This window comes from Dipteris shenzhenensis, chromosome 13, assembly GCF_047967505.1.
Source record: "Dipteris shenzhenensis isolate YYH24624 ecotype China chromosome 13, Dip_SZ_1.0, whole genome shotgun sequence".
In the NCBI taxonomy this organism is placed as follows: Eukaryota; Viridiplantae; Streptophyta; class Polypodiopsida; order Gleicheniales; family Dipteridaceae; genus Dipteris; species Dipteris shenzhenensis.
Window position 1 is genome coordinate 4,351,030 of NC_141608.1, and position 12,573 is coordinate 4,363,602.

The window sequence follows — 12,573 nt, forward strand, 5'->3', positions numbered from 1 at the left end:
AATTCTTAGGAAGTACTAGAGCCAAAATCAATAGTTGATCCAATGTTATCTTGTTGAATGCTTGCTTTAGGGCTTGAAACAATTCAACCAAGAGGTTCTCTTCATGTTGCTTTCAGCTACTTGCCCCGTGATCTTGAATTGTTGATTGGTCCCCCAAATTTGGACTACTCTTCAGACCTGTTGTCCGGCTATTTGTCAAACTTATTGGACTTGCCAAACCTTTTCTCGGAATATTAGACGTTTGTCGGACTGTCTGCCAGATGAATTATTGGATTTATCGGTTTGGTCCGTTCTTACGGATCCACCAGTTGTCAAACCCTAGTCTTTGCCTCTTTGGCTTGTGCCTTCCAAATCTCTTTCAATGCTGTTGTCCAGACCTCTTCTTGATCCTTCCATCTCAACGATTTCTCCTTTACTTCTTTCTTTGCTTATGGTTTCTCTTGAACTGGTCCTTTTGATTTGGTGACTACTAGATTCTCCACTCTTGGTGATTTTTTCGGTATAGTCTATCAAGATACACCCCAAGCAGTCACACAACTCTTGTGGTCTGTGTTGAAGACCCTTCTGGTGTGGTGCTGCTCGACTCCTCAAGGTATTCGGCAATTCCTATGTCAACAGTGTGTTGGCTTACAGGGATTGATGTGCCGCTTATAGTGGTGGTGTACCTTGGTTGTCGTATTGCACAATTGGGACTCCCCTTTCAACCTAGCGCTTTAAGCACAAAGCACAATTTGGTCCTAGCCGATGGCCATCCATACCTGCACAATATCCACATTGTCTAATTGTTGTTGATTCCAATTGCTTTGTTGGTTCCAGTTCCTTTGTTGTCTCCAATTTCTTTGTTGTTGTTGTTGTTGCTGCGTAGCTTCCACTGCATTTGCTCCAATGGCTATTGCATTGGCTACTATTGTTGCTGGAGTTCTCTGTGACTGTTGTGGTGGATTGTTGTAGGCATTAGGGTTGTATCAGCATGCTGCAGTTAGGTGGCTTCTGCTGCAAATTTCACACTACAATTGTGGTCGACTTTGATTCACCCCCAAATTCTACAACTTTTGATCCACAATTTTCTCCAATCAAAAGAAGTAGAAGCCTTTTTGGATTTTGCCTTCTCCTTCTTCATCTCCTTTCCTTCTTTTTTTCTTTTGTTTACTGCCTTCTTCTTCTTCTTCTTCCTCCTCCTCCTTCTTCGAATCAGTGTTTGAATCACTGTCAAACTCGTCACTGCTTGAATCAGATTTGGATTTAGATTCACTGTCTGAAGCATCAGAATCTTCTTTGAAATCATCGTTGGATTCCGCCTCTAATTTTTCTTCTTTTCCTTTGTTGTTCCTATGCATCTTTAACCCAATTGTACCTACTTTTACTTTGCCCGAGTCTTCTACTTTTTCTTCAAAATCTTCATCCTAATCTTCTTCTTTTTTGTCACTGTTTGCGACTATATCTTATGCTGCTTGTTCAAAATCCTCCGCTACCTCATCCCCAAGCTCTTCAAATTCTAGGAGATCTGGGGGAAGTTCATCAACATCCTTCTTGTTTTTTTGGAGGAGGTCAAATGGCATTCAGCGTTGAATTCAATTGGCTCACTCTAAGAATTCTTGAAATTTTTGAATTCCCCCTTGATTCATTCTCTAGACTTTTGACATCAATTTCTTCCCATGTTGCCACTTGGATTAAATCTTATGTGCTTGATAAATGTGTTGGTTTCATTCCAACATTTACTTTCACTTCTTCATCATCTTTTTGTTGCCTTTATTGCTCACGGAGTCAGAGTTGCAAGCATTCTTTGGGATATGGGGTTGTCGTCTTTCAATTTACAAGCATTCATTCTCTTGTATGTGCATTGCCATGCTAAGAATGTTAGCATAATCAATACAAATCACTCTGCATTGTACTTGATTTTGAACTTGTTCAGGACTATCAGAGCCTTGTCGGAGCCCACCTTCTTTCGAAAACATCGGATTGAGACGATCTCATCCACCAGTTTGAACTTTTGCTCCACCTTTTTGGATGTGGCATATAGACGACCACATTGTCATCCCAATGGTGTGCATTGCTCCATGGCACACAAATAGCCGATCTCAATCTTCAATTATTAAATAACTTGTTGGGTGTTTGAATCTGCAAGATTGCCATTGTTAACGGAATACAATACTCCAATGTTTTGGCGTGAATAGATTGCTAAAACTACTAACACATTGTTGAAACGAAATGATGGTATTTGTGTAACATCTAAGATCTCTCAATTACAAAGTAAAATGCATCTTACTATCTCTCATTTCAGATTTAAAAGAGAATGCACAAGGCATCACATCAAAAGCAAAAATAGATGAATAGTGGATAGAATATAATATAGTCAGATCCAAGTCTTCACTTCTCATCAAAATAGATCATTACAAGAACGCATATTACATATTTTCATCTCATGCTCTCATGCTTCTTGCTCACATAGGCTCTCTCTATTACCTAACTTGGTAGTTGTATATATGATTACAACTTCTAATCGTCAGAACACTTAACCATTTTGATACTAGCTTTGATTACTTAACCCCTTAACAATGTGAACATCGAATCATGTGTGTCTACTTCTTAGCTCTCTAACTACTACTTTCATGTGAACATCTAATCATTTACAATTTGATTATAATCTAATAAGAAATTTATTTATTTCTTGGATCTTAATGTTCACAACTTTTTTTCTAATTAGAGACAGCTTCTATGTAAACTTTCTATCAATTTGAGTGGTAACTTTGACATATTTACATGACAATGTAAGTTTTCTAGTCGCAATAATTAATCCAATATACTTGCATCTATCTATATTTTTTGCTAAGGTGGTTGTAACCAATCATTGAGTTATTCGCATTCAATATACACTCTCCCTCAACTCATGATGCACTTATTTTTCTCCAGGGTAGTTATAGCCAACCATTAAGCTATTCGCATTCAATATGCACTCTCCCTTAGCCCATAGTGTGCTTATTTCTATTGGAATTCTTTTTCTCTCTTGTTGGGGAATAACTCCTACAACACTTTTGTCATAAAAAATACTACATATTACACAACTACTACTTATTACATTGTCATACAAACATTGAGCGTAAATGTTTTCCATCCATTATGCTCAGTGTGTGTCCCATAGTAGGAGACACTAAATTGGTGCCTCGAGAGGCTACTAAAACTCCTACTGAAATATCTTGTCAAACCCGTTAAGGAGAATCTCTCTTCATCTTTTTGCTACCCTCCTCTACAATCTCTTGGTGCACCCCTTTTGCTAGCTTCTTTGGTCTCAATACTTATTGGGCCAAGTCCATTTGACTCGAAATATTGGATGCATCTCACCTACACATCTCACCTTTGTCTAGCTTTGATTCACATCCTTTGCCTCGTTCTTTGCTTTGTGCTTTGTTTGGTTGTTGAGTATTGCCCCTTTCCAGCTCCAACATCATTCCCAACTCTTGCATTGAAGCCATGTCCTCATGGTTCTATGGTCCTTACTTGATCCATGCACATCTGCTTCATTTTCTCTATCCTTGCATAGTCCTACAATAGTTTAATCACTTCATTTTCTTCCAACTCTATTACATTGAATTGTAAAATTCATCCTTGCACAAAGTTTGAAAGGTGACATCTCCCTCTCTATCATTGGATTAATAATGCTCACCATCATGTGTAGAAGGAGCATTCAATTATTCGTCACCACTAACATTTATCTTTTTGATATTGTAGTTGATAACCCTTGCCCAACTTGACTCTATGTTGAGGGGCAATTGTAGAGAGATTGGTGACTCTATTTCTCTCATATACATCTATACCTCACCCATTTGTGAAATGCTCATCAACGAGTCAGGTCATTGGCTTTTCCATTTTGAACTTTCTATCCTCCACCCTGTGTTATCTCTCTTTGGCTTTGTTTAATGTGACTTACAATAGTCTACTTTGGCGGTGATGTTTTCATCTCTGTGTCTTAGTGCATTCTTTATTGCCCTTGATCTACTTCTTTTATCGAAGAGGTTATAGCTGATGTAACTAAATCCCTTTTGACTTGTTCCATTCCTATGGATCTTGAATCTATTTTCTCATCATCCTTCTTCTTTAGGATGACCTTCATTGGCTCCTATACCCTTGTGAGTTTCATGATCTTTGATTATAGTTTGCAACTCATCCCTTTAATATCACATGCTTTAACAAGTCTTGGAAGCTTCATTTGTGAATCATTTACACTTCCCTAAGCTTGGTCTTGGAGATAGGCACTAGATCTATTGCCAAATCCACCTATGTCTCCAGCATCCTTCACCACGCGCCAGGAACTCCACATGCCAACAATTACAATCATGTTGTGCCACAAGATGGGTCCTCTCCCAATATATATATGTTTCCACACAGTGCCCACTATGAGTTACAATCATGTTGTGCTGCAGGAATGCATGGGTCCTCTCCCAGTATATATATGGTTCCACACATTGCCCGGGCGAACGCCGGAAGTGCCAAAACTGTAATATATTAGATGTCCCACATATAGGGTGTTTACAGATTAGCGCACCATGGGAGATACCGCCGCCAAAGGACCCACGAGTGTACTCAAACTCTCTCTCCATTTCAAAGGCGAAGGTTAAAGTGCATTTCTCTTGTGCTTTTTGTGCTGAGGAGCATCAGCTATGCCTCTCCTCCGCACCTTCACCGGAGGTCTTGCCTTGCGCTATTGCAGCTCCAACCTTACCTTCCAACTCTGTCGTAATTCCCTCCCCTTTCTTCCTCCCCTCTCGCTCTCGCCACGTTCTGGAGCCTCAATTCGACCTCGCCTCTTCGCTTTGCATCCTCTATCACGCCGAATCAGCACACCCAGAAGTCTCCCTGCTGCAACCGCCGTAAATACTCCAAGTGAATCGCTCTCCTTCACAAGTGAGCTTCCCAAACTGAAGCTTAATGTCACCCTTCTAAAATATGGCATTGCGACTGTTCAATAAAGTCTTAGTATCCTTCTATCTTGCAAATGACCAGAATGTCTGGCAGATGGCCTCGTCTGCCGTCCAGTCAATGTTAGGCATGGTTGCTTTGACATGTGCTAAAGGATAGTTAGATAGAATAGACAATGTAGATATGTATCAAAACAGCGACGACAAGCCTGACAATCCTTGGTTATGTATTGCTTCCACTATCGTGCATTACATGCATGTTGAATTCTCATGAATTCCTTAGTCACATTACATCATACCTGAGTTTTACCTTGCCCTCCGTTGCTGATTTTTTTCAGTTACTTAGTCATATGCTAGGTACAATTGTCAAATGACCAACCACATGCTCAAAGTGCCGTACTTAGAGCCATCCTTTCAAACGTAACATGGAAGCATGCACTGCTAGCTGTTGCTTTGGGTAGCCAAGTATGTACACAGTTTGTGAGAATGCTTGACCAAGTGTCCATATGCTCTAGCAGAATGAAAAGGAAAGCCATAACACGAAAGATGCACTTACAATGATTGATCACTCAGGTATCGTTGATGGAAGCTATGCAACTGTGAGTGAAGGAGAGAATTAAAGTACGGGACTGTGATAAGCTATTTATGTGTGGCTTTTAAGCGATTGATGTCTCCCTAAATTAGGGGGTCAAGTAAAGGCCTACGTATGCGTATGTGATAATCCAATGCATAGTGCTAGCAAGTCGGTCATTTTAGATGCTTGCATGCCCAACAATTAGAGCTTGAAATCTGAAGCTCAACCATAGATACAACTTTGGACTCCTCTACTGGATGTCGAAAAGCCTTCCTTGCACAACTCCTATGATGGGAGCGGTAGGAACAATTTGCGACAACTTGCACGATGCGTGAAGACTAGAGATGGGAGGTGAAGAGAGCGAACGTTTCTTGTGACACTGCTTGGGAGCATGCAATGAGCAGGGGGTAGGCCGAACAGGCCTAGGTCAAAACTGACAAGCAACCAACTTGTACCTGACATACTGATGACTTGTGTCCCACTTGGGGCCCAATCTACCCTGTTACTGTTAGATATCAATGCTCCACTCTCGTGTAACTACGCGGGAACCAGCTAACTCTACTTGTAAGCCTCCCATATGAGGAGAGGGCATTTGAGTAGCTTGGTTATCCGGTAGGTCCTGGTTGGACACCAGATGGGGGCCATGTGTGGCCTGATGGTTGGATGGCTTCAGATAGAGTTGGCACACTGCCAACTAGGCTACATGCAAGTGCGGGAAGGCATCCCATGACTGACCGCATTGAGGATAGATGGAGCATTTCTCGGGGCAGTTTCTGTCGGGTTGCGGGGTCCGTTTGGAGCCCCAGATGATCCCGGATGGCTGTGGGCCGAACGGACACCGTAGGTAAGTTGCTCTATTCTACGCCATGGTTCTATCGTGTGGTCGGTGGCCTATTTCAGGACCGACCTCCAGCCGGCCGGTTTGGGCGGACTGGGTCGGTCTCCCAATTGAGTCTAACCGACTACGATTGGTGGCTATATAAGAGCAAGCCCGTGAAGCCCATATTCATCACTGGCTACATCAACCCTGATTCCTTAGCATCCAGTCTCCGTCCTCTACTGTTTCTAGCACGCCATCAAAGCTTCTCTCACAGGAGCGCACGATTGGGAGGCAGCGCCATCTATTATATCAGTTTTACAGTAATCAAATTTTGGATTCTCCATACTGTCTGCTTTTCTCTCTTGCATACGAGATCCTGTTATTTGTTGAGCACAGACGTTGTATTATTTTCTTACATGGTATCAGAGCTTGGGCTTTAGCAAGAAGATTTGGTAGTGTGTTTTTGTTTGCGAGCAGATCGTGAGAGATGGCCCAACCCGCAAGACTGCGAATCCCATCGTTCGACGAAAGCGAAAAGTTGGACGGCACTAACTGATCACTCTGGAAGTTCAAGATGAAGACCATCCTAAGTGCATACGAGCTTTGGGATACTGCTACTGGGGTGGACGTGAAGCCGGTTGCGAGACCAAATCCAGCCAATGTATGACAACATATAGTACCAACTGCGGATGAGATTCTCGCGTGGACAAGAAGAAATGCAGATGCGCTGTGTTTTATTGTCTGTAGTATAAGTGATTCTGTCATGGCGTTAATTCAACATGTCACCATAGCGGAGGAGGCATGGACGGTCTTGAAAAATCAATACGAGACCACGAATCAGACGCGGATTTAGAATCTGGAGACACAGCTCGCGAACGAGAAACTGACTGCGTCTAAAACGGCAGAGAAGTTCATCACCAGGATGAAGAATCTGCGCGATCAGATGATTGCGATTGGCATCACCATCACCAGCGAGAATCTAGCACGAAGGTGCATACGGATTCTCCCACCAAAGTACGACGGTCTTGTTACGGCGCTGAATAAGCAGAACAGAAATCCGTCCCTCAACTTTGAGAATTTCAGCGCTATGCTTCTGGAGGAGGAGATGCGTCAAAAGACGAGGACTGGAGAAGATTTGGGTTTCTCGACTGGATCAAAGAAAGGTAAGGGTAAAGACTCTGGTAACCCATCTTCTTCTGATGATAAAAAGAGAAAGAAGAAGATCAAGTGCTTCTATTGCAACAAGACAAGGCACAAGCAGAATGAGTGTCGGAACAAGATTGCAGATGTGAAGAACGGAGTAAAAAAAGAGTCCAGCAACAGCGCGCAGGTAGTACCAGTAGAGCTGTTCGTAGCAATTGAGGAGATTTGCACGGAGGCAGTTCATGTACCTGCGGAAGAACCTTGGATTATTGACAGTGGTGCATCGCGTCACATGACCAGTCGGAAGGATTGGTATACCTCTCTACGCGTCATCTGCGAAATGGACAGGAGTATGATGAAAGGGAAAGATTTCCTAAAGACTTTCTGGGTTGAAGTATATAACACGGCAGTTTACATTCTGAATCGTAGCTACACGAAGGCTGTGAACAAGATGACTCCATTGCAAGCCTTTTTTGGTAAGAAACCTTCAGTTGCACATTTCGGAGTTTTTAGATGTGAGTGTTTTGTGCATGTTCCTGATGCTAACAGGACCATATGGAAATCAAAGAGCCGGAAGTGTATATTTTCTTAGAACAGCCGCATCAATTGGAGGAGGATGCTTCCTTCCCAGACAACTAGGACGAGGATATCCATCCAGTACAACCACCAACAGTAGACCAAACTCCCCTAACGGTGCTTGGGAGGATTCAAGATTAAGAAGAGGAAGAAGAGCCTGCAGAACCACAACGGCAATGGCCATTCTCGAAGTGGGTAAAGCAGCTTTTGAATGGCAGAGAACCTCCAGCCATTGAAGAGGAACCATCCGAACACCATCGGTCTAAGAGATAAGAGGAGCAAAGAAGGGTGCATAAACACTTGGTCAACTATGCTTTGATGACAGAGGTGATCCGTGCTGAAGAACCCAAGTGTCTTGAAGAGGCACATGGTGATGGTAGGTGGATGGAGGCTATGCAGTCGAAGTATGGCTCCATAATGAAGAACAACACTTGGGACCTTGTGGATCGACCACCAAAACGCAAGGTAATCGGTACCAAGTGGGTGTACAAGACCAAGTACAAGTCCGACGGCACGTTGGATAAGTACAAGGCTTGGCTCGTGGCAAAAGGATTCGCATAGGTACATGGTTTTGATTATCAGGATATTTTTGCTCCCACAGCTCAACTAACCACAATTCGCAGTTTTTTGGCTTTAGCAGCACAAGAAAGTTGGCCAGTGTTTCAGATGCATGTAAAATCCCCTTTCTGAATGGAGATCTCAAGGAGGAGGTATACGTGGAACAACCACCAGGTTTTGTGATCCCCGGTTCAGAAGGTAAAGTTTGTAAATTGAAGAAGGCACTTTACGGGTTGAAACAGGCCCCATGAGCGTGGTACCAGCGAATTGATGCCTACTTTCTGCAAAACAGGTTCAGGAGGAGCGCATCTGATGCAAATTTGTATAACTACAGAGAAGGGGGCAGGTGTATGATCGTGGTCTTTTATGTGGACGACCTTGTCATAACAGGGAACCATGAAGAGAAGATCTCGCAGACAAAGCATTTGCTAGGAAGAGAGTTTGAAATGATAGACCTCGGACTGTTTGAGGATTGAAGTTTGGCAAGAGCCAAAATAGATCTTCATCTCACAGCTGAAGTATGCTGGAGAGATACTGAAGGCATTTGGCATGGCTGAGTGTAAGACAGTTGACGCCCCTATGGAGGTTGATGTGAAGCTCTCAAACGAGGATTCATCACCACTGGTGGACGAAGTGAAGTACAGAAGGCTTGTGGGCAGTTTGATTTACTTGTGCAACACGCTGTGGACATCAGCTTAGGGACTGGCGTACTAAGCAGGTTTTCTAATAAGCCCCGTGAGAACCATTGGAGGACAGGGATGCGGGTGCTGAAATACATCAAAGGCACACTTGATTATGGCATCACCTATACCAAGGGCAACATCTTGACCGGATTCTGTGACTCGGATTGGGCAGGAGACGTGGACAGTAGGAGATCAGTGACAGGTTACTGTTTCTCACTTGGATCTGGAGCTATGTCATGGGTCAGCAAGAAGCAACCTACAGTTGCTCTTTCTTCTACCGAGATTACGTACAATCAGCATGTTTTGCTTCTTGTGAGGCAGTGTGGTTGAGGAGGATTTTAGGAGACATGGGTGCAGTGCAGAACAAGCCTGCAGAACAAGCCTACGCAATTATCATGTGACAATTAGAGTTGCATAGCGATTACAAAGAACCCTGTGTTCCACGCTCGCACAAAACACATTGAATGCTGTCCGACTACAGAGAATGCTGCGGACATCTTCACGAAGGCTCTTGGAAGAGACTTGCTAGAGAGGCATCTTCATCGACTTGGCATTGGGCTGAAAAAGCAAGTTCACTTGCAGGTGGACATTGAGGGGGGGTGTTAGATGATGATTGGCCTCTGACGTCACGCGGCCTAGTCGAGCTCGGTCGTTGGGAGCGGCGGGTGGCCCTGTGGATGAGGGCAACGGTAACCCCGGTGGGGCGGGCAGAGAGCAGAGACGAGATGTCATGGACCCGGATGTGTGAGTCTGTCCGTTGGCGCAGCTGCCGTGGCTCTGGCTCTCGCTCACGTCCGCGTCGTCGGCTAGACTGAGGAGAGGTATCCTGTGATTGGAAGAAATCAGTGATAGGCCGTTGGGTGTCCTCACGCTATGTGCTGCTCGTGTCGCCGTGCTCGGAGAGAGGTATCTCGGTGGCAAGTCATCTCATGTAAGAAAGCGGCTAGGCATTGCTGATCCGGGAACTGCAGCATGTGTGGGAGGGAGCCGAATCCGTTGCGGAAGAGGCAGTGGTACCGGCCTCGAATGGCATAATAGATAGGACATCTGAAAGCAAAGTGCTCCTCCGACTCGATCTCCTGCAAGTCGCAAAGTGGGCAAAGGCGGTCCTCTCGTGGGATACCCTCTGCGCGTCCGCTCTCGATCCGTAATCGGTGTGACGAGACCCTAAACTGACCGAGGGAGATCCGGAGCGCATGTGGTAGATGAAGATGTGTGTAACCCGGAGGTGTGATGAAGCCCTCCTGTGAGATCTGGAGGCAGTGTCGGCGGTAGAAGTCGAGCTTGACAGGAAGCTCGGAGTGAAGAAATCATGTCCGCCAGAAGTGGAGCTGGAGTAGATCCGCTCGAATGAGCTGGTTGACCTCCTGTTCAGTGGTGGAGAGGGGAGATGGTGGAGCGTCGAGGCTATACTGAAAAGGAGGCAACCGTTCTAAGTCGAGGCCCAGTCGGGTGAACCAACTTGAAAGACGACTATACCAGCATCGCTGGTCCCCATCAACGGATAAGGCCATAGAGGAGGATAGGGCTAGTCAAGGTAGGCGGAGGCGACCGTCGGCGGAGGAGCTGAAATCCCTGACTCTGTGGAGATAGGTGATAGCCTGAAAAGCCGCATTAAGCTGTAGGGGTGAGGCACGGAACTCTGCTAGAATGATCTGGTGTGGTACCGATGGTTTGCTGCGGATCATCCGAGCAAACATCAGTATCTGTAGGCGCTCGACTCGAGCCCACTCTGTGTCTGAAAGGTCGACTCCCCACCAAGGGCTACCGTACATGCCTGTTGGGCGGACCAAAGAATCAAAAAGGAGAGACTTGGTCCGCGGGTCCTGGAAGTGGGAGTGGTAGCACTGTCGCTCCAGCCTGGCAAGAGCGGCGTATCCCCGGCTGATCCTGGCTTGCATGGCCGGGCGCATCGTGAGAGAGAGAGAGAGAGAGAGAGAGAGAGAGAGAGTTCCGGGCAGCTCCTAGCCTTGTGTGAAGCGCTCCAAGGGTGCATAAGCTAGCTTTTTCACTCAACCCTCGCTTTTTGCACTTCAAACATTCCAATTTGTACTGGTTTGATACTTGTTCTTTTCCATGCAGATTGTGCCACCATCTTGGGTGGCTATTTTGCACCTTACTAGATGCTTGGAGATGGTCCTACACGCAGCCCCCCATTCCAATGATGAATGGCTGCTCGTTTGTAACATGCAATGGTTAATGATCGTGTAATCCCAGCAAGACCTTCTTTAAACCGTTTTCCGAGGCGTATGCGTATGCACCAGAGAGAGAGAGAGAGAGAGAGAGAGAGAGAGAGAGAGAGAGAGAGTCCTTGTACCCACTGAGGCCCCTTTCCCCAAATAGGGAAGAATTTGCTTTATACTTGGAGAACTGTGAAATACAAACGACACTTCTTCAGAGAGCTCGGAATGCAACTCCAAGGATGACCCTTCGACACTGAGAGCTGACCCACAAATGCTTGAGAGGCAACCCAATCTCGACCAGGGCCTGATGCTGCCCACACGGTAAATGTAGACTGCCGTGCAAGGCTATTGAAGAGGCTTGTGCTGTCCCCAGGCATGCAGTGGAGCTGCGTGTGTGAGAGAGGTGAAGGGAGAGACAAAATCTGAGAGATATGGAGCTTGAGAAAACTGTGTGAAGCCGAGAGAGAGCTGAGTGATAGGAGCTGAAAACAGAGGTGTGCAAATTGTAAAAGAAAACTGCAAAGAGCTGATGAAACAAACACCAAACCTCCCTCCATTTGCTGGTTCAGATCCCTGCCGAAGTGCTGCATATACACCTTCCAAAGTCAGACTGAACTGAACTGCTGATGTCTGGTGCTGTTCAGGGCCAGCTCTGGAGGCACAGGAGCCGCTTTTAGGGCTGGAGAGGAGCTGAGGGAGGCTGGGGATTGAATAAGCAAAAGGGGGGCCAAGGCCCCCTTACATAGGGGCTGGAAACCAGCCAACCAAGGCCAGCAAAACCGACTAGAAGTTGGTTCAGCCGACTTGGCTGTTGGCCCTGCCCTATAAAACCAAGTCCCCTTGGGCCTTTTTAGAAGGAGTTTGGGGGCTGCCTATGAAAGGCGCCTCCTTGCCCTCCTTCCACACTGTGTGCTGCCCTTGGGGGCCACTTTTGGGGCTCTTATGATGGGCTGGCACTAAGGTAACTAATCATAAGAAGGACCTACACTAACCTACTGTTCTCCAGTGGGTACTATTGAACATGGACTTAATTTATGACTTGACCTCAGGCTGAGAGACTGACCTGTGTAGCTTGTGCTTGACTATCCTTGAACAAGGGCTCACAAAGGGGTCACCGCATACA

The 12,573-nt window shown here is 45.5% G+C and overlaps 1 protein-coding gene across 1 annotated transcript in view; it reads left to right on the forward strand.

The window, feature by feature from the left end:
* Positions 1-4,625: 4,625 nt before the first annotated feature.
* The window catches only part of LOC147894937 (glucose-inhibited division family A protein), a 194,404-nt gene continuing 186,456 nt past the window's right edge, over positions 4,626-12,573 (forward strand). The window contains exon 1 of the mRNA XM_087383569.1: positions 4,626-4,899. Coding sequence (XP_087239695.1) covers positions 4,656-4,899 — 244 coding nt within the window. The 5' untranslated portion in view covers positions 4,626-4,655. The remainder of the gene's footprint in view (positions 4,900-12,573) is intronic.